This window comes from Phocoena phocoena, chromosome 5, assembly GCF_963924675.1.
Source record: "Phocoena phocoena chromosome 5, mPhoPho1.1, whole genome shotgun sequence".
Classification (NCBI taxonomy): domain Eukaryota; kingdom Metazoa; phylum Chordata; class Mammalia; order Artiodactyla; family Phocoenidae; genus Phocoena; species Phocoena phocoena.
Window position 1 is genome coordinate 87,587,256 of NC_089223.1, and position 20,049 is coordinate 87,607,304.

A 20,049-nucleotide genomic window follows, 5' to 3' on the forward strand; every position below is an offset into this window, starting at 1 on the left:
AAAATAAAACCAATGTACTCTGACTTGTAATCATATCTTAAATATTTCAACTCTACTTTTCTGGCCTGGTCAGACCATTTAAAAATATTTCCACACTATTTTAATTTTAGGGTACAAAACAGTAGCAACTTACTAAGTTTCTATTTTTTAAATTAATATAGAAATTCTCAAAATACTGAAAACCCTGTTTTATGAAAGCAGTAACCACATCATAACAACTTATTTCACTAAGAACACATCTTCAAAAGGCACATTTTAATGACAGGTATTTATCTAAAGATATTAGCTTGAGCTTTGAATTTCCAGTCAATTTTCCATTATCTCAACATTAAGATCATGGAGGGTCAGGGGAGGTAGGAGAACACAGGTTTCCAATGGACTTCCACTAGGACAGCAGTATCCTCACTCATCACATCCACGAAGACCAAGAGAAAGATGTGAAGAAAGGGAGAACGGCAGATCTGACTTCCATCCTAATTCAATCTTCAGAAAATACTTTTTATATAAAAATAATTTAAAAAATTACAGGACAGAAAGCTTAACAACAAAAGGCCAAGACCACAAACTGCCCAGTTTAGTCTGAGTGGTGATGTTATTTGTTTGGAGCCTAAGAAGAGAATGAAGCCCCTGCTTCTTTGGGATCAAATCTTCATATCGGGCTCATCTCAATTTCAATCACTTGGTAAGTTAAAAGTACTACAAATTCCCAGGATGTCAGAAATACTGATATTCAAAATCAAATAAAAATGACTTAATGGTTATCTCTGTTACGGTCCCCTTTAACTGGGACTAGTATTCTAAAGTTGACTGTAATTATAATAACATCAGTAATTTCAAGTACCCTACAACACGACTATTATTTTTAAGAGGTTATGTCCTAGGACCTGAAAATGCAACCCAATATACGGTTTGAGTTATGGTTTACCTTTCAGTGAAGTTTAATACTAATTGAAGTACTAAATTGAATGAGATCAGTACTCTGAGGTACTAAATGATTAAGTATTGATCCCATGCAAGAAACAGATGGAAATTTTTAATGCTATTCTGGAATTTCAAAATACTGGGGATCTATCTTAATTTCATATTATTCCCCTCAAGTCTCAGTTGAGTGTTTCCATTTTTTTAAAGGGGGAGATAGCCTTAGATTTTTTTTCCCTCACTATAACAAAATAATTGACCAAAAATATTCTGAAGTACAAAAAAGAAAATGGTCATTGGTAACTTGAAATATAATTTTCTGGTCCCTAATAATGGTCACTTTAGGAGCATTTATTCAAGTTCTAAAGTAGCAGCTTTTTAAATTAAGGCAACATTGTTTTATTCTTAACTATTTTCTATTAACTACTCTATTAAAGCTCATAAGAGCAGTTTCATCCTCAAAGGCCTTTTATAATGTAAGAAGAGTTAACATGACCATTCTTCTCAATATTAAAAAAGTATATAAAAAGTTATTGTATTCAAAGTCAACAAACACCTTATTTTTCTGTTTGGAATTCTAGAGTAATTATAGTCATTCCAGAATGTGTAAACTATGAAATGACCTCTGAAACTAACATCAACAACATAAAATACAATTTTTCTACAAAAATACGACATAGGAGATATATCACTTCTTCCCTGAAATAGAAATTTAGTATTTGGACAGAAAACTGTAAACTTCAATTACATTCAAAGAAAACCTTTTAGAAACTTATATTATTTGAGGTTTTGGCAACTGGAGCTCTTACCAGCAGGTTTACAGGGCGGTAATGTTGTAACAACACAATAATGCCAAACGGTTTCTTTCTCTCACATCTGCTACCAGGAGGAAAAAAAAGGCTTCCTGCAGTGGACAGTCTGGGTGAACGAATTGCTGAGGTGGACGATCCGACCCTGACCTCCACCTTGACTGCGCTCCACAATCACACAAGGCATCTGTACTAGCTGGACAGGACTCCTCCTGTCTCTCAATGCCTGAGTAAGATTTAAGATCTGTGGAAAGAAGAGAGGTTTTCATCAGTTCAAAAAAGATAAAAACCTTCCGTTCATTGACATTATTTTAACCATCTATTCATAACTACAATTTTTATTTCATCCATTTATGCCCAACAGAGACTGTGATGAGTAACTGCTATCAATATATATATGTGGATGTATGGATGCTTATACACACACATACATATACACAGACAAATGCACAGGATTAAATTAAATAATTTTTGCCAATTGGTAACTTTGAAATATTCTAGAATGCATCTATGTCCAGGAGCAATGGAGTCAGAGACTGAATGAAGTGAATGGTTCCACATACATACCCCAGTTGACACTGGACCTAAAAAAATACTGGTCTAAATAGTCTGGTTTTGGGTCTTCCCTGGTGGCGCAGTGGTTGAGAGTCCGCCTGCCGATGCAGGGGACACAGGTTCACGCGCCGGTCCGGGAAGATCCCACATGCCACAGAGCGGCTGGGCCCGTGAGCCATGGCCGCTGAGCCTGCGCGTCCGGGGCCTGTACTCCGCAACGGGAGAGGCCACAACAGTGAAAGGCCTGCGTCCCACAAAAAAAATAAAAAATAAATAGTCTGGTTTTTACTAAATACTTGCCTTACCCACTCATTCAACAAATAAATTTACTGCATGCTTATTATGTGCTAGGCTCTGTTCTAAGTGCCGGGGATGCAACAGTAAGAAAACAAACAATATCTCTGCCTTCACAGAGCTCACATTTCAGCAGGGGAGGAGTCAATAAACATCTCAAACAAGTCAATTACACCAAGTATTAGAAGGAAAAAGTGCTATGGGGAAGCATGACGCAGGGCAAGTGAATTAGCGAACTGGGGAAGGTAGCATTTAGAGTAAAGTTTTATTTAAGAGTCTATTCTTAAATAGGAAAAGTAAAACTAGGAAAAGTAAACTATATTACATTCCATGTTTAAACATACTCTTGGAATTGCTACTTGAGCATATAAATAAGGTTATGAAACAATACATAGCTTACAGCCTATTCTACTCTGTTCAAATAAAAATTTAATAATTAATTTTCTTTTTTTCCCTGCATATCAGGTAAAAAATTCCCTTTGGGGGCTTCCCTGGTGGCGCAGTGGTTGAGAGTCTGCCTGCCAATGCAGAGGACACGGGTTCGTGCCCCGGTCCGGGAGGATCCCACATGCCACAGAGCGGCTGGGCCCGTGAGCCATGGCCATTGAGCCTGCGCGTCTAGAGCCTGTGCTCCGGCAACGGGAGAGGCCACAACAGTGAGAGGCCCGCGTACAGAAAAAAAAAAAAATTCCCTTTGTTGTGTACGTTAGAAATAAGGATGTCTCCTTCAGGTATTTGAAAATATTTAATATACAGATGGTGTGCATTTTACTAGTTGTTGTAAAGACTGTTTAATAGTGAGATAAGCATAAAGGTTTCAACATAAAGCCATACTAATAAATAAATGTCATAATACTTGAACAGTATAAACTAGATGGCTTAGATCCTGGAAGATCTGAAGTATTTAATACATCAGAGAAATAAACCTTTACTAGTAATAGTAGCTACTCATTGTATTTACGGTTTAGGATTCCTTTTAAGCTCTTCCCTTAAAATCTTCTAGGCTAGTTATGTTTGGATAAAAAGACAAAAAGAATTTACAAAATTTATGTTTATAAGCATTGTCCTTACCATGAAAATAAATGTGGGTACCAGCATGGCTAAGGAATGAAATATTCAGTTAGTTTCCTCTTTTGATTTTAAAAATCCTATTCTAAACATGTTAATCTAAACACACTAATTTAAGTAACATCTAATATTTTCCTGATTCTAAAAACAGTACATGATTGTTGTAGAGAATCTAGAAGCGGAATGGTACAAAGAAAATGAAAGTCATTCTACAAGACTAAAAAATTTCAAATATATAATAGCAAAAATTATTCAGTCTTAAAACTTTCCAAAATATTAGTATTTCTTTGGGAGTTGAGAAGACACTTGATGATCTTGCATTTATTTACTAAAGAAATATTTACTGAGCACGCGCTGTGTTGGGGAGAAGACTAAATACGAGGGAAAAAACCCATCTGAGCCCTTAAAGTGCACACATTGCAGAAACAAACAGCCACACAAACAAATAACTGGAATGTAGTGTGACAAACACTTCAGCAACAGTGGATCTATGCCCTGACTTTACAATCTGATCCCCTCCTTTACATACCACTCATTTTTTCATTTCCCAAAGAATAAACACATCTATTACTATATCTTTACATCAGAGAAGATTATTTTTAGAAATAGACTAAACATTGCAGGCAAGGAAAAACACTTTATTTATTTTGCGGTACACGGGCCTCCCACTGTTGTGGCCTTTCCCGCTGCGGAGCACAGCCTCCGGATGCGCAGGCCCAGCGGCCGTGGCTCACGGGCCCAGCCGCTCCACGGCATGTGGGATCCTCCCGGACCAGGGCACGAACCCATGTCGCCTGAATCAGCAGGCGGACTCTCAACCACTGCGCCACCAGCGAAGCCCAGGAAAAACACTTTAGAATGCTCCATCTATGCCACATTTGATACCATGGTAGGGGTGTGATAGGTCAAGGGCAGATGGTGTGAACTCACAGACTTCTGCATATAGACTTTGCTTTCCTTTGGACTAGTTCACTGGTCCTCAAATTTTAGTGGGCATGAGAATTACTGTACTATCTACATAAAACTATGTATATTCTACTTCCTGTTGGTTTTAAGCTATTTTTCAATTGTACTATGTCCAATTTGCTGTCCTTTTTTTTTGGCCTCCACCGTACGGCTTGTGGGATCTGTTTCCTGACTAAGGATTGAACCCGCGCTGCAGCAGTGAAAGCCCGGAATCCTAACCACTAGGCCACCAGGAAACTCCCCCAACATGCTGTCTTAACATCCAATTTCTGAGTGAAATGTGACCCCAATACTCCCATGGAGTGCTAGGGAAATCAGAACTCCTTGAGCGGCAGGAGGAGCCTAGGAAGACAGAGCTGGAGCTTGAAAGAAAAACTGTTCTCCAGAAGGAGGCACCCCAAGAGAGACGACAGCACGCAAAGGGCACCACTGGGAGATGTGAACTGGGACTGAAGAACAGTTCTGAGCGGATAGGCTTAGGGGAAGCTGACAGTGACAAGAGATAAAGGTAGCTATGTTGCTGGAGGCAGACTGCAAAGGTGTTGGAGAAGGTGCTCAAAGTCAGGGCTTAAGCCTGTACGGACTGACAAATCAGGGGAGTTTTAAATCACAAAAGAGATGATCATATCTGCTTTGAGAAAGATTGTTCTGGTCTAATGTGGAAGAAGGATGGGAAAAGAGGTAAGGACACCACTTATAAGATCATTAAATCCAGAGAAGAGATGATAAGGACCCAGGCAGAGGCAATGCCGAAATGTTGCAGATTTGCCAGACTTTACACTCCCTTATGAAACAGATGCAACATGTTAACCCCTTTGAGCCAAGTTACAAAATGCAGACAACTATGAAGAGCTGTTATGAGGAAAAATAATAACAAACATAAAAATATCTAGTAAAGAGTCAAGTACTCAGGAAGTACGAAAGCGTCACTTTCATTTTCTTTAACATCAATTTTTACTGAATCTGCAAATGAGCTTCTGGTTTATATATCACTGAATAGAATTTCACTCTGTATTAATGAAACTGTTTTATTAATCATTTTTGCCACTTTTTTCAGATCGTGTATAAAATGTATTTCAAATAAATATTTCTGAGGTCCAGTGCTCCAAACAGGCACAGGTAGAACATAAAACGACGCTCTTATTGCGCTTGATCATGACCCTACTGCTAGTTAATGTAAAATTCAAAAATTTTCACTGAATAAACATTTCTAGTCAAATTTTAAAAGAAATGCCTTCATACTAGTTCCTAATTCCAGTCCACATCTTTATATGTAGAATGAGCATTGTCACTATGTGTGCAAAATTAAAAACTTACTATAAACTAGGACAAATGACTAGGTTGTACGAAGCACAAATCATGATGTTAATTGGCAAAATTAGAAGGGAGAGGGATTCAAGGGATAATTATAAATGACTGAAATAATGAAACGGAGCAGGACCCTATGTCCTCTGCCTGCCTTTTGTCTGTGGAAAAACCTTAGCCAGAGAATAAGTTTAATCAGAGAAATGAGAAAATACGGAAACAAAGGAAAACAGCCAAAGGACACCAAATAATAACAGGCTAGTCACTAAGCACAGTCAAAGACCCTTAGTTCCTCCTCAAGGGCTATAGATAATATTCTGGACCATATCCTGTGAGCTGTCTTGTAGATACTGAAACCTCCATCAAGTAGAAGAAGTTAACTATATGATGACCAGACTGTAACCATGACCTAAGCTGCCACTATTCCAAGAATTGGCCTCAAAGAAATGGGAACAAACCGACCCTGGAACTGAAGATTAACTGTACTTACAACAACCAAGATGACGCTGGTCAGACCACCGCGTGACCAATTTCAAGATGGCTGTCAGAGCTGACTGTGCTGTTTCTGCATGTAGCCCCCTCCCTCAGCCTATAAAAGCTCTTGCCCCCTGATTGTCAGTGGGGAGGGAGTCGGCCTTTGGACAGGCGTCTGCCCTCCCCCACCAGTTGCCGGCATCTAAAATAAAGCAAACTTTCCTTTCCACCAACCTTGACTCTTTATTGGTTTTTGAGCAGCGAGCAGCCCGGATCCCACTTTCGGTTTCAATAACACAGTATTTTGACTCAATTAAGGAACTGGCTGAATAATGAATTCTGTTGCTTGAAACACAGGTATTAGTTTTTGCTTGTTAAGCCTTGGTTTCAAAGCACTGATTTACTTTAGAATATAAAATAATACCTGATTTTTTTCAGACCAGCTTTTTTTAAAAAAGGGTTAAAATCAGAGAGCTACACAATCATGTACATGGTCAGAGTACCTTACTCTTTTTGGCTATCAGAAAGGTCAAAACCAAATTAAAATAAAAAACCAAAACAAAATAAAACATAATGTTTTATTTTATTTTTTCTTTCCCAGATCCTGATCCTGTCACTTTTATATTCTATTACACCCATTTGTATAATACTTTACTCCTTTGTATAATACTTTACTCCAGGATATGAATAAATAAACCTAAAAAGGCAGATAGCCACTGGTATATCTTTGTAACAGACCTCAGAACTAGAATGTCCCCATATCTGTTCAGACAAGCATTTTAAAATTAAAATTAAAATTTCTCATGTACTAACTTTAATCTACAATTAAAGTTTACAAGATTATTTACAGCTTTTATTTAAAATAAACACACAAACATTTCTGAAATAAAGATACATCTTTCGGGATAAGAGAATTCCAGAAGATGGAGCATATTGTTAAGTCAAATAGATATGTTTCAAGCAAAAATGCCAAATAAGGGCATAATTACGTATGCCTGAAAATTTAGTTCAAATATAGTTTAGGGTGGTAACACTCAGCAACATAATTACAATCATCAATCATCTAAGCCCATCATTCATACCTGAATTACCGAAAACACCTCCCCACAAGGCTCCCTGGTTCTAGACTCATCTGCTGAGTCAATGTGCACCCCACTGTCCAATCTGCAGGGGTTCTTTGTTGGGTTATGGACACCTTTTGCTGGGATATAAATTCTATTGCCCACTCCATGCCCAAGACGCACATATAAACAGAATTTAGCACGTAATCTCAGGGAGTTCATAGGAGAAACCCCAGGGTAAGGTCTCCTCTTGGGAAATGTAAGTCTCATCATAACTCTCCCTTTTAAAAAAATATTCTGATTCCTTTTTTATTATATACAGTATGTTAGCAGCTTATACATACCATTATGCACTACATTTTATAACATATTCTGGAGATCTCTCCATACTAGTCAATGGACAACTTAGTCATTATCACAGCCCTTTTTTAAAAATTGAAGTATAGTTGATTTAAAATATATTGCATTAGTTTCAGGTGTATAGCTTAGTGATTCTTTTTTTTTTTTGCAGATTATACTCCATTAAACGTTATTACAAGATATTGGGTATAATTCCCTGTGCTATACAGTACATCCTTGTTGATTATCTATTTTATGTACAGTAGTTTGTTAATCCCATACTCCTAATTTGTCTCTCCCCTCTCCCTCTCCCCTTTGGTAATCATAAATTTGTTTTCTATGTCTGTGAATCTGTTCCTGTTTTGTATATAAATTCATTTGTATTATTGTTTAGATTTCACATATAAGTGATAATCAAAGTTTTGTCTTTTGCTGACTTATTTCATTAAGTATAATATTCTTTAGGTCTATCCATGTTGCTGCAAATGGCAATATTTCATTCTTTTTTATGGCTGAGTAATATTCCACTGTATTCTAAGCCAATCATCTGTTGATGGGCACTTGGGTTATCACAACTGCTCCAATCCCTTCCATGTGGAGTCTATACCCGGCACTTAAGGCCCTTCAAAATCTGGCTCTAGCCTGCTTCTCCGGCCATTTCACTTACTATTTAAAACGTATGACTCCAGCAAAGCACTGTATAAGCGCAAGAGAACACAGAGAGATGTATATGCTAATAATCTGTCCCTTTTCCTGACCCCCAGCCTCATCAGAAGCAAGAGCTCCATCAGAGTAGGAACTTGGTTTTTACTCACTGCTTTATCTCAATCATTAGGACAGTTTCTGGCTCTGGTTCTGTCAATAAATATATGATGAATACACAGTTATCTAATTTAACTATATCTATTTGTTAATGTTATATAATGAATAGTGCAAAATTTAGACTTGTCTTCTTTGTCACAGGTATGCAGCAAACAGCTACCTTAAATGAAATGCATATTTTAGGAAGAAAAAGTTAATTAGTAAGTCACTAAAAGACAATGTTTACCCTATAGTTTATTTTCAAGTCTTCCTTTTGGAATCTAAATACTATTAGTAGACTAGAAGAACCAGACATCACCTGTAGGTCAGCCCAGCCTGCAGGTCCACACCAGCAGATGTAATTGATACCCTGTATTGCTAATGAAAGGAAGTGAAAAGGAGTGAGAGGACTGAGTTACAACTAGTACTTTTATGTCCTAATTAGTGCTCAGCCATGGTGACATGGTTATTTACTGACTGCTCTAGCAAAGGCCAAACATATTTTATGAGGAAAATAATCAACAGGAAACAGAACTTGGTATTGAAACATTCAAGCAGGTGGATTTGAGGAGGAAGACGATACCAACACTCAGGAAACCAGTTATCAAAATGAGGACAAGAATTAGCAGTAGGAGGAAACTGGCTAACTAAACAATACACAACAAGGTAAAAAAAATCTAATACAGAGGACAAAAGAGAAAAAAAGAGTATTGAAATCAACTTCATTTCTAATCATCTGAGCTACTTTGGTTCAGAATAAAGGACAGTATTGAGAGCTGCATCTTTGGGTCACAATGGAAAAAAAAAGTTGACTACTGTTTCAAAGAGAGAGTTTTTCCTTAGTGAACAAGATCTTAAAAAGGTGACCTACCTGACCCCTCATCACAGACATCTGCCTTTCAAAAGTGGCTTTGTCAAATCTTCTGTCAGTCTATCACAAAAAGGAAAGAAAACATTACTACAATTCTAAAAATCAGGATCTTTGAAAAAAAAAAATTGAAAACCAATGAACTCTTCAACTCAGCACATAAGGTCATTAGAAAGCATTCCTAATAGAAAAAAGTAGCATGAAAAGATTATTTTAAATTGATGTATTTTTGTATTCCTCCAGAATGACAATAAACAGTGTAGTTATACTCCAACTTGTTCCAGAAAGGATTTAAAATGACTTTCCAGCCAATGGGTTTAGGCTTTTTAAAAAAGAAAATTGAATCATAGCAGATCACCAAATATTTATTATAATTCAGAGTAATTTTGTAAAAATTCAACTTTTGAAGCAAACAACTTCTCAAATTATAATGTAATTTCACTTCAAAGAATACTCATAGTGTAACTTCACAAACTTATGCTCCTATAAAGTAAAACTGCTAATTCCTTTTTGTTATGTCAGGTTCTACTGCAAGCAGTGACACCAGAAGCAGTAAACTGCAAATCAACTCTATTAAGAAAATCTCTTTTAAGATTTATTTCATTTTCTGCAATAATTAAAACTAAAAACTTATTTACCTTAAACAGTTCATAAAGATCTTCACATAAATCTTGCACAAAGTTCATGTCAGAAATATGTGGTAGAACCAAATTTCTTATTTCTTCAGAAAAAGGAACTTTTGCTTGAGGAAGCCAAGCCCAGTGAAATGGATCTAAAAAAAAAAGTATCCTTATAGTGAGGGGAAATGGTTTATTTAGACCTAAATTTACCCTGCTTTTCCCCTACAGTTCCTAGGTTAAAAAAAAAGACAAGAGACCTAGAGGGGTGGGATAGGGAGGGTGGGAGGGAGACACAAGAGGGAGGAGATATAGGGATATATGTCTATGTATAGCTGATTCACTTTGTTATAAAGCAGAAACTAACACACCACTGTAAAGCAATTATACTCCAATAAAGATGTTAAAAAAAAAAAAGGAGAAAGGAGGTATCAGAGAGAACAATTAGTTTTTGCCATCTAAATTATTCAGATTTCTAAGTTTGGATGGTTAATTCAGATGGTAAAGCACAGTAAGGTATTACCTGAACTGGTTAGGTTTCTGAGTTTTAAATTGGAAACAGTAAGAGTTTTGATAATGAATCTATCTCAAACAGCCCTATATCAAAAAATATATCTGGGGCTTCCCTGGTGGCGCAGTGGTTGACAGTCCGCCTGCCGATGCAGGGGACACAGGTTCGTGCCCCGGTCTGGGAAGATCCCATATGCCATGGAGCGGCTGGGCCTGTGAGCCATGGCCGCTGAGCCTGCGCGTCCGGAGCCTGTGCTCTGCAACGGGAGAGGCCGCAACAGTGAGAGGCCCGCGTACCGCAAAAAACAAAAAAACATGTATATATATATATATATATATATATATATATATATATATATATATATATATGAATCTCTGGTTCCTGTGTTTGGAAACTGAGGGGTATCTATAATTTGTTCACAGCCCTAGATACCATGGCCGAGGTCTCCCTGCCTTTTCAGCCACAAATTATCAGGAACTGACCACTCATATTTGTATATGTGTGTGTGTATGATGTTCCAAAATTTTAAATCATTACTAGGTAAACAGGTAATTGGCTTTGAGGGATAAAAGATCCATGATTCTGGGCTAACTCTAGTTCTCTTCCGAGAAGACCATTAAATATACACAGTGCCAGGACTAGAAAGGTTTGTAACGTAGTGAGATTGTCTAGATAGGGTACATATTCAGATTCATGCAAGAAAATGTAAGGCTTATGAGAATATGATCACCCACAGAACTCCAGTGGGTACATCCAATGCGAACCTCCAGCTCCTACCATGTAGAAAGCCCTGAGGAAAACCTCTGCCTTTAGAGTCATTCCTTCTGAATTCTCTTTTATCTATCTCTTTGAACACTGTGGGAAGTAGTCCATTCCAAAGAAAGCCTTTCCTGTCTGTGGCCTACATCTCTGAAGCTATGTCCAATTTCCCTTTGACCTTTCCCTTACCAATTATATAAAAGAAAAGCCCTGATTCTATGCCTGCCTTTACTTCCAATCCCTATCCCTCAACTTCTACTATCACCATTCAAACTCTCCCCTAAGATCACCAGTCATCTCATAAGGGTTTCTCCAAAAGCCCATTTTCAGCCCTCGTGCTACTTCGTGTGTCTTTGCAGCAAGCAGCACTGTTCTCTATCATCTCCCTCTGAAATTCTCTTCTATGTGGTTTTGGAGATACCACTCTCTCAAACTTTACCTTCTGTCTTTTAAGCCATTTCTCTTGTTTGCTGGCTTTTCCTCTCATTTTCAATGTCACCATTCCCAGATTCTATACTTAGTCCTTCCTCTCCTTCATCTACTAAATATTCATGAAACATTTATTGAGTACCTATGTACCTCACATTGTCCTAGTGGTGGCATTTGTTCACCATGATTTTCCCAGGTGATAGCAATACCATCACGGCTTCCACTTACCAAGGTGACAGTTTAAAAATGACATCCTCAATACCAATTAATCTTTCAAGTTCTAGACCCTTAATCCCGAACTGTGCGTTTGGTAAAATTTTCCAGGTGTACTGTAGGCATCTTAAACTTGACACTTTTAAAATACAATTTGCATATAGATTCCAAACCATTAGAGGAAAAAAAAAAAATAGAACAAAGACATCTCAAGTCAGTTCAACCAAAGATAGGAAGGAAAAAAAGAAAAAATTGAAATTCATGGTAAATAGAAAAAAAAAAAAAGATGGCAGGAAAAGTTCAAACACATCAGTAGTTTATTGAGACAAACTACAGAGTTAAGTGTACCGGTTAAAAGGATCTCAGATTGGGTAAAAAAAAAAAAAAAAAAAATTCAGCTAAGAGCTGTTCATATGTCATATCAAAATAATGAAAGTTGAAAATAAAAGTATAGAATAATACAGGTAAATACTAATAAAAAGAAACGAGGTACAGCAATGTTACAACAGATGAAATAAGAAATGCCAAAAACACTGCGAGGGATAAAGTGGGATATATTTTACACTAATAAAAAGAACAAGCCAACAGCAAGATAAAACGCCAGGCCTTTGTGTGTGAACTACAAAGCAAGAAATGCAAAGAAATGCAAAAAGAAACTGACAAAATTACAATCACAGTGAACTTTGTCTCTCAAAAATTAATAGATCAAGTGGTCAAAAAATATATCAAGAATATGATTTGACTAACAAGCTTTCATTAGTAGACAGACACAGAACTTTGTGCCTAACCGCATTCTTCTCAAATACAGTCCTTCAAACTGGCCATATATCAAGTTACAAAAGAATTACTAAAAAATTTCAAAGAGCAGAATTCACACAGTTAACATTCACAGATCACAAAGCAATAAAACTTGAAAATTACAAGGGACAGTTTTTTTAATCAACTGCCCTAGAAATTTAAAACCAAACAAAATACTTCTAAATTATTCCTGTCAAAAATAAAATCGGAAAGTATGAATATGTAAAAGCAGAACAACAATGCAACACCTAGCCAATCTGTGCTTTAGCCAAATGATACCTAGAAAAAAAATATATAGGGAAATAAAATAGCACGAACACAACAGAAGAAAATAATAATGGAAAACATAAATTATGAAAAAGAAAAAGCAAATAAACAAACTGGAAACCTGATCAATAGAAGGCCAATTATCTGATAAAAGCGAAAAATATATATATATTTATATAATTACGTATATTTGTTTTGTATATTATATTTATATATAATCATATATATTATATATATGGGCCAATGCTTTACAATAGACAATCTTGGGCAAGTCTAGTGAAAAAAAATCCAATAAGCAGTAGGAATTTAAAAGAGGCATAGTCATAGATACAGAGATTATTTTTTAAATTTATTACATATATTTCAAACATACACAAAAATTTTAAAAACTAGTACAATGAATTCCCATATTCTGAATAACCTAATTCAATTATTCCCAAATTTCTTATAAAATTTGTTTCATCTATCCCTGTTTTTCCTCCCCATAAGTATTTTAAAGCAAATTCCATTTCATTTCACCCCTAAATATTTAATATGCACAGAGGGGATTTCTTAAATTATAAGAGAATTCTTTAAAACACTTATACGCATAAATTAACAACTCAAGATAACATGGATAATTTAAAGCAAAATAACAACGTCTAAAACTGGCTCAAGAAGACGTAGAAAACCTGACCATTAACTGTAGAAGAGACTGGTAAGGCAGTTAAGCCACTACTCACTAAAAAAGGGGGAGGTAGGCCTAAATTGTTTTAGAAGTGAATACTACCCAAATATGAAAATAAAATGCTACCAAAATATTAAAATAGATAATTCCCATATTACATACATTTAAAAACTGGAAAGCTATTAAACTTATTTTACAAGGCTAATACAAGCCAAAAAATCAAAATCAGACAGTCATCCAAAAATAAGCAAACAATACATGGCAAGACACACAGAGCGTAGTACACATCTTTGCATCCCCAGTGCCTAGAACTGAGCCCTGATGAATGACTGTATTTCACCCAGTTTTTCCTCTGCTATTGTGATATCCATAAATTTCATTCCCTTCTTACTCTGGAAAAGGGGTAACTATAGAATCTATGGAAAGTTCTAAATACTCACATGCTCTCCACTCATCAGGATGTTTAAAAGGAAATGCTAGACCATTATCAATTGCAGCTATTTTAATAAGCGTTTCTTTATCATCAGTCCATTTTGTTTCCTGAAGGGCAGAAAAATAGTCTGTTGATAAAAATATTTATATGCATATTTCCAAAAGATAATTTATAACAATTATTGAGGTTTAAAGACATTTTATCTGAAGAGCTTATAAAAGTAAAGTTGCCAGAAGGTACCAATTTACCCTTTAAGGGAAGAGACTGTCTTAAGAATCAGTAAAAACTTCATAATCACTATTTTTTTTTAAATTTGGTATTACAAATTCATGCATTAATAGTTTCATTTTTTTCCTCTTTGGGGAAGAGGGCTTGGAATTATCAAGACTTTAAAAAGTGTACTTCGGTATAATTTATTGTTAGATACATTGCTTAAATGTATGGTATTTGCAAAATACTGATATTTTTAAGATAACAACTTAAAGTTACCTTATTAAAATCAAGTCTTTCCTACAGTCTCATAGAAACAATTAGTTCAAATACAAAATGCTTCTAAATAAAACTCCTCAATGACCATAGCTAAATATAATAAGGTCCAGTAGAAGGAACTTCAAGATACTCTTGATTACAGAATGTAGGCCATTCCTAACTTCTCCATTCTTCTGTAAGGGAAACGAAGACCTCAGGGACAAGAGACTTTTCATGTTAAACAGTACTTCCTATTATCAAAAAATAGCGGGTTGCCATTAAGTGGCCTAGATAAAATAAGAAGACGTGAAAAAGATAAATTTTAAATTGAAAGTATTAGAGTGAAGGTCCAAGTGATATATGCCAGGTTTATTCCTGTTAGTTTATATCAAATATCTCGATGAAAATGCACAAAACACTTAAGAGCAAAAGAATAAGGTTTTCAGTAAAATCCAACTGCTTAAGATATACCAATAAAATATATTTAGGAATTGTTATAAATATGAATATTTTTATATGTGTATTTTAAAACCCATTTCTGCTATAACTGCCATTTATTTTTATTTCTATCATTTTTTTCTATTTACAACTTTATGAGGCATAATTTACACACGATACACTTTACATATTAAAGTGTACAATTTGACAAGCACTGACAGATGTGAAACCACCCAGAAGTTTCCTTGTGTCCCTTAGCAGTTCCCTCCCTCCCTCTACCCCACCCCAGGCAACCATGGCCTGCTTTCTGTCCCTAGGGATTAGTTTGAACTTTCTAGATTTTTATATAAAAGGAATCAGACAGTATCTTCCATTTTGTGTAGCTTCTTTCACTTGGCAGGATTTTGAAATTCATTCACATTATTGCGTATATCAAGCTTATTCTTCTTTTATTGCTGAGCAATATGAATATGTAATTTTAAATTTCTTTGATGAACACGGAAAACTACAAACTTTTAAAGTGATGCAACAGCTTTAAGTGATGAGAATACACAGACTGTAAACATTGGAGAAACTTATTTTTAATCAGTTAAAACTTTCTTAAATGTATAAACTGATTTAAACTAGTAAAATTATTCTGAAAATATCTCTCATGTAAATATCTAAAATTTGAACTTGGGTAGTCAAAGTTGATAGGAATGGATCTAAAATCTATCATTCTGATAGTGTTGAGGGTCTTCACAGTCTATTATGTACATGAAAAACAGCTTCTTATAAGCATTAGAAGTATATTTTTTTAAGTTCAATGGCTATAATTCACAGGTAAAGCACATAGGTTCCATTTTATCGGGTAATTCTGTATTACCTAATCCTGAGTCATAAGGCTCAGAAAGAAGTGAATTAGTAAAATATAAACATTTTGGCAAAAAATACTAAAGCCTTTATTACATAAAAGCAAAATAAATATGGTGGTTATATAACAAATTTCCAAAGCCCTAAAAAAAGTACTGAGCTGGGCTTCCCTGGTGGCGCAGTGGTTGAGAGTCCGCCTGCCGATGCAGGGGAACACGGGTTCGTGCCCCGGTCTGGGAAGATCCCCCATGCCGCGGAGCGGCTGGGCGTGAGCCATGGCCGCTGAGCCTGCGTGTCCGGAGCCTGTGCTCCGCAACGGGAGAGGCCACAACAGTGAGAGGCCCGCGCACCGCAAAAAGGAAAAAATAAAGTACTGAGCTGATATCATTCTTCTATACTAATACAACATAAAAAATAAAACTGCACAGAGGTTTTGAAAATAGAATTAAAAATACAATGTAAACAGGTGAAGGAAAGAAAAAAGAGGATAAAAACAGAAAAAGGAGATAAAAACCAAGGATCTATGTGAAGGAGAGGATGTGATGAAAAATAACATCAAGGAATTTTTTACAGAAATTGATAGCATGTGTATGTGTATATACATATATATATTAAAATTTCCTTACCGTAACTTCATCTTCTTGTTTCTGGTTTACACATCTGATTAACCAATTATCATTTCCCCTGTCTTTCAAAACAAACAAACAAAAAATCTGTTACTTCATTTTTTTATGGATATCATAGTTTAATACCAAGGGGAAAAATTTAGTCATCACTTTTTGAGACCTTTATTTGTTATCTGTAGCATATGGACATATTAAAGTCTCCAATTTAACACATACAGACTAAAAATACTCATAAATGTTACCTAACATTCATTGAGATTTACTCTGTGCCAGACATTGTTGTAAGTGCTTAACATGTATTAGTTCACTGAATTCTTAAAACAACTCTGTGGTAGGTACAATTACTGTCAAGAACTCTTAAACCAAGGTTATTAAAAAGGATAATTTCTCTTCACCTTGAGAAAAAAAAAGCATCTACCCCCATTTCCAGGCAAATTCCTGGATAGGCTCTTACCTAATGTCTCTATAGGAGTATTCTAGATTTTACACTAATTTTTAAAAAAATTGAACTATAGTCGATTCGCAATATTGTGTTAGTTTGAGGTGTACAGCACTGATTCAGTTATATATACATATTTTTTTCAGATTATTTTCCATTATAGGTTATTACAAGATATTGAATATAATTCCCTATGCTATACAGTAAATCCTTGTTGCTTATCTGTTTTATGTGTGGTAGTTTGTACCTGTTAATCCCATACTCCTAATTTATCCCTCCTTCCTTCCCTCTCCCTTTGGGTAACCATAAGTTTGTTTTCTATGTCTGTGAGTCTGTTTCATGTGTAGCTTCATTTGTACTATTTTTTTGGATTCCACATATAAGTGATACAATATTATTTTTGTCTTTCTCTGTATGATTTACTTCACTAAGTATAATATTCTCTGGGTCCATCCATACTGCTGCAAATGGCAATATCTCATTCTTTTTCATGGCTGAGTAATATTCCATTGGATTCTACACTAATTTTAACATTAACTTAAGACCATATGATTTAATAAAGGTAAATCTAAAAAGGTACATAATGCTTCTCCAGAAATTAATATAAATGAGCAAAGATTTTGAACCAGTGGTTCTCAAGCTTCAGGGTGCATGAGAATTACCTGGAGGACTTATTAAAACACAAACTGCTGGCCTCACATTCAGCAGGTCTGGGCTGGGCTCCCAGAAGATGCATTTGTAACAAATTCCCATATAATACTGACCCTGACAGTCCAGGGAACCACTGTCGCAGATTATCTATTATGTTGGCCAAAAAGTTTGTTCGAGTTTTTCCATAAGATGTTACAACATTTCCAATTTCCAGCAGGCTTTGTCCTGTTGCCAAGAAACTCCCCTCTCCTGAGGGATAGGAACTGATTGCTATCACCTGGGCAGGAGCCTGCTCTGAGTCAGAATATCCAGTACGAGATTAATTCTGCCTGGGAGAGTTGGTACGACACCTCTGTTTTCTAAGGAACGTAAAGAAAAAGTGGCCTCAGGGCTTCCCTGGTGGCGCAGTGGTTGAGAGTCTGCCTGCCGATGCAGGGGGCACGGGTTCGTGCTCCGGTCCGGGTAGATCCCACATGCCACGGAGCAGCTGGGCCCGTGAGCCATGGCTGCTGAGCCTGCGCGTCTGGAGCCTGTGCTCCGCAACGGGAGAGGCCACAGCAGTGTGAGGCCCATGTACCGCAAAAAAAAAAAAAAAAAAAGTGGCCTCAAGACTACTGCATCAAAATTTTATGTCTTTGATTTGGATAAACAAGAGTTGAATACAATTTGAAAGTTAACAAGATTTGAGTGAACAAATGAGAGAACTTCAGTACCTGTATTTCTGATGAGGTAATCCAAAATAACTAGTCTTTCAAACTGTGACTGAAATTGTTTTCTAATATTCTCAGGCAAAGGGTCAGCTTCAAATTTCCTAAGCCAATATTCAGCCTCCTTGTAACCTTCAACAAATAACTGAAAGGAACCAATCTATAATTTTAAGAATTATAGTTAGAAAAGAAAATATAAGAACAAAGAGACTACTTTTTAAAGTTCTCAGCAGTATTGTCATAAAATACTTTACATGAACACAATAAGAAAAATCGAAGTTAACACTAATTTAGATAAGCCACATTTATCAAGAAAACTATTTTTATACACTAATTTAAAATAATCACATAAAGAATACATAGCAAATAAAAAATGCTCAATCCTAGACTTTCAAGGAGCATAGCAGCTATTTTAGGATAACTAAAAAACAAAATACACATGTGCCCTTAAGGTGATATTCTCAACAAGAATGCTGTTTTCTAAAAATATTCATTAACATGAAGTTAATTTTGAAGACCAAATTTTACACCTATCCTGGTTATTTATTTAATAATAGTATAATTTTATCTTACTGAAAAAATACTTCAGGATTCTTTTTACAACATAAGATACAGAAAATGACTTTATTTTTATAGAAGAATGAATTCTTTGACTATGTAGCTTAAAGATCCTGTCATAAATTTTAAAGAAGTAACCAATGAATCATAACCTCTATAGTGGTTTTTTTAAAAAGTCCTTTCCTTGAAGATATGTCTATTTTATAAAGTTTTCTATCGCTAAAATTACTAGTTGTTAATGTTAAACAAGTTTTTAAAGACAGAAATACAAATTTAAATAGCACAGGACACATAGGTAATGGGTAACGTAGCTGGCCTCATAAATATTTACAAACAAATCACTACAAAGAAAACCTATTTAGGACTCCACGCTTTCACTGCCGAGGGCCCAGGTTGGCTCCCGGTCCAGGAACTAAGATCCCACATGCTGGGCGGTGCAGCCAAAAAAAAAAAAAAACCTATCACTTATCTTAACACTTTATGTTCTTGTTGGCATGAAATTTTAATGATTTCCTAAATGTTTTCTCTAAAGCACTCATAATGAAGTCCTAGTAGTCATAAATACAGAAATAGTATCCTTCTTTAGTCACACCTATTTCAGCATATGCAAGGAGTAACAGGCCTTGTAAAGTTTTTCAAAACTTCCTGCTTACTTGGAGAACAATACTAAAGACAAGTTAGGATAACCATGCATTTCTACTCAAATTCTTTTATATAGATAAATGCATAGCAACAACAAAACAACAAAATTGCAGGTTAAATATAATTTAAAAATAAGAATAATAAAGCCTACTGCTTTTTCTAGAATGTTTTTCCCATTAACCCTCCCTACCCTTGCTTAGCTAGTTGCTAATCATCCCTTAGGTTTATTTAAAAGTGATAAGAAAAAACAAAATCTAGTATGTATTGAGTAAACTCGGCTACTATCGTTTACTATGTGCCAGGTACTGTACAAGTACTTGACATATATTTTTCCATTTTATTCTCACAACCCTAAGAGGTAGTTTTTTATTAGCCTCGTTTTACAGAAACTGGGGCTTGGAGAGTAAGGGACTTGCCCGAGGTCTCAGAGCTAACTGGTGGAGAGGGTTGGAATAAAACCTAGGTCTAATTCTCAGCCTGCACTTTCAGCCATTACTTTATAAAGCCTTAGGTGCA

At 35.7% G+C, this 20,049-nt stretch overlaps 1 protein-coding gene across 1 annotated transcript in view; it reads right to left on the reverse strand.

Annotated features, from left to right (window-relative positions):
* Positions 1-1,797: 1,797 nt before the first annotated feature.
* Positions 1,798-20,049, reverse strand: part of PI4K2B (phosphatidylinositol 4-kinase type 2 beta) — a 30,281-nt gene continuing 12,029 nt past the window's right edge. Inside the window, 7 exon segments of the mRNA XM_065878091.1 lie at positions 1,798-1,971; positions 9,462-9,521; positions 10,097-10,230; positions 14,160-14,279; positions 14,834-14,848; positions 16,569-16,598; positions 18,340-18,493. Coding sequence (XP_065734163.1) covers positions 1,798-1,971; positions 9,462-9,521; positions 10,097-10,230; positions 14,160-14,279; positions 14,834-14,848; positions 16,569-16,598; positions 18,340-18,493 — 687 coding nt within the window.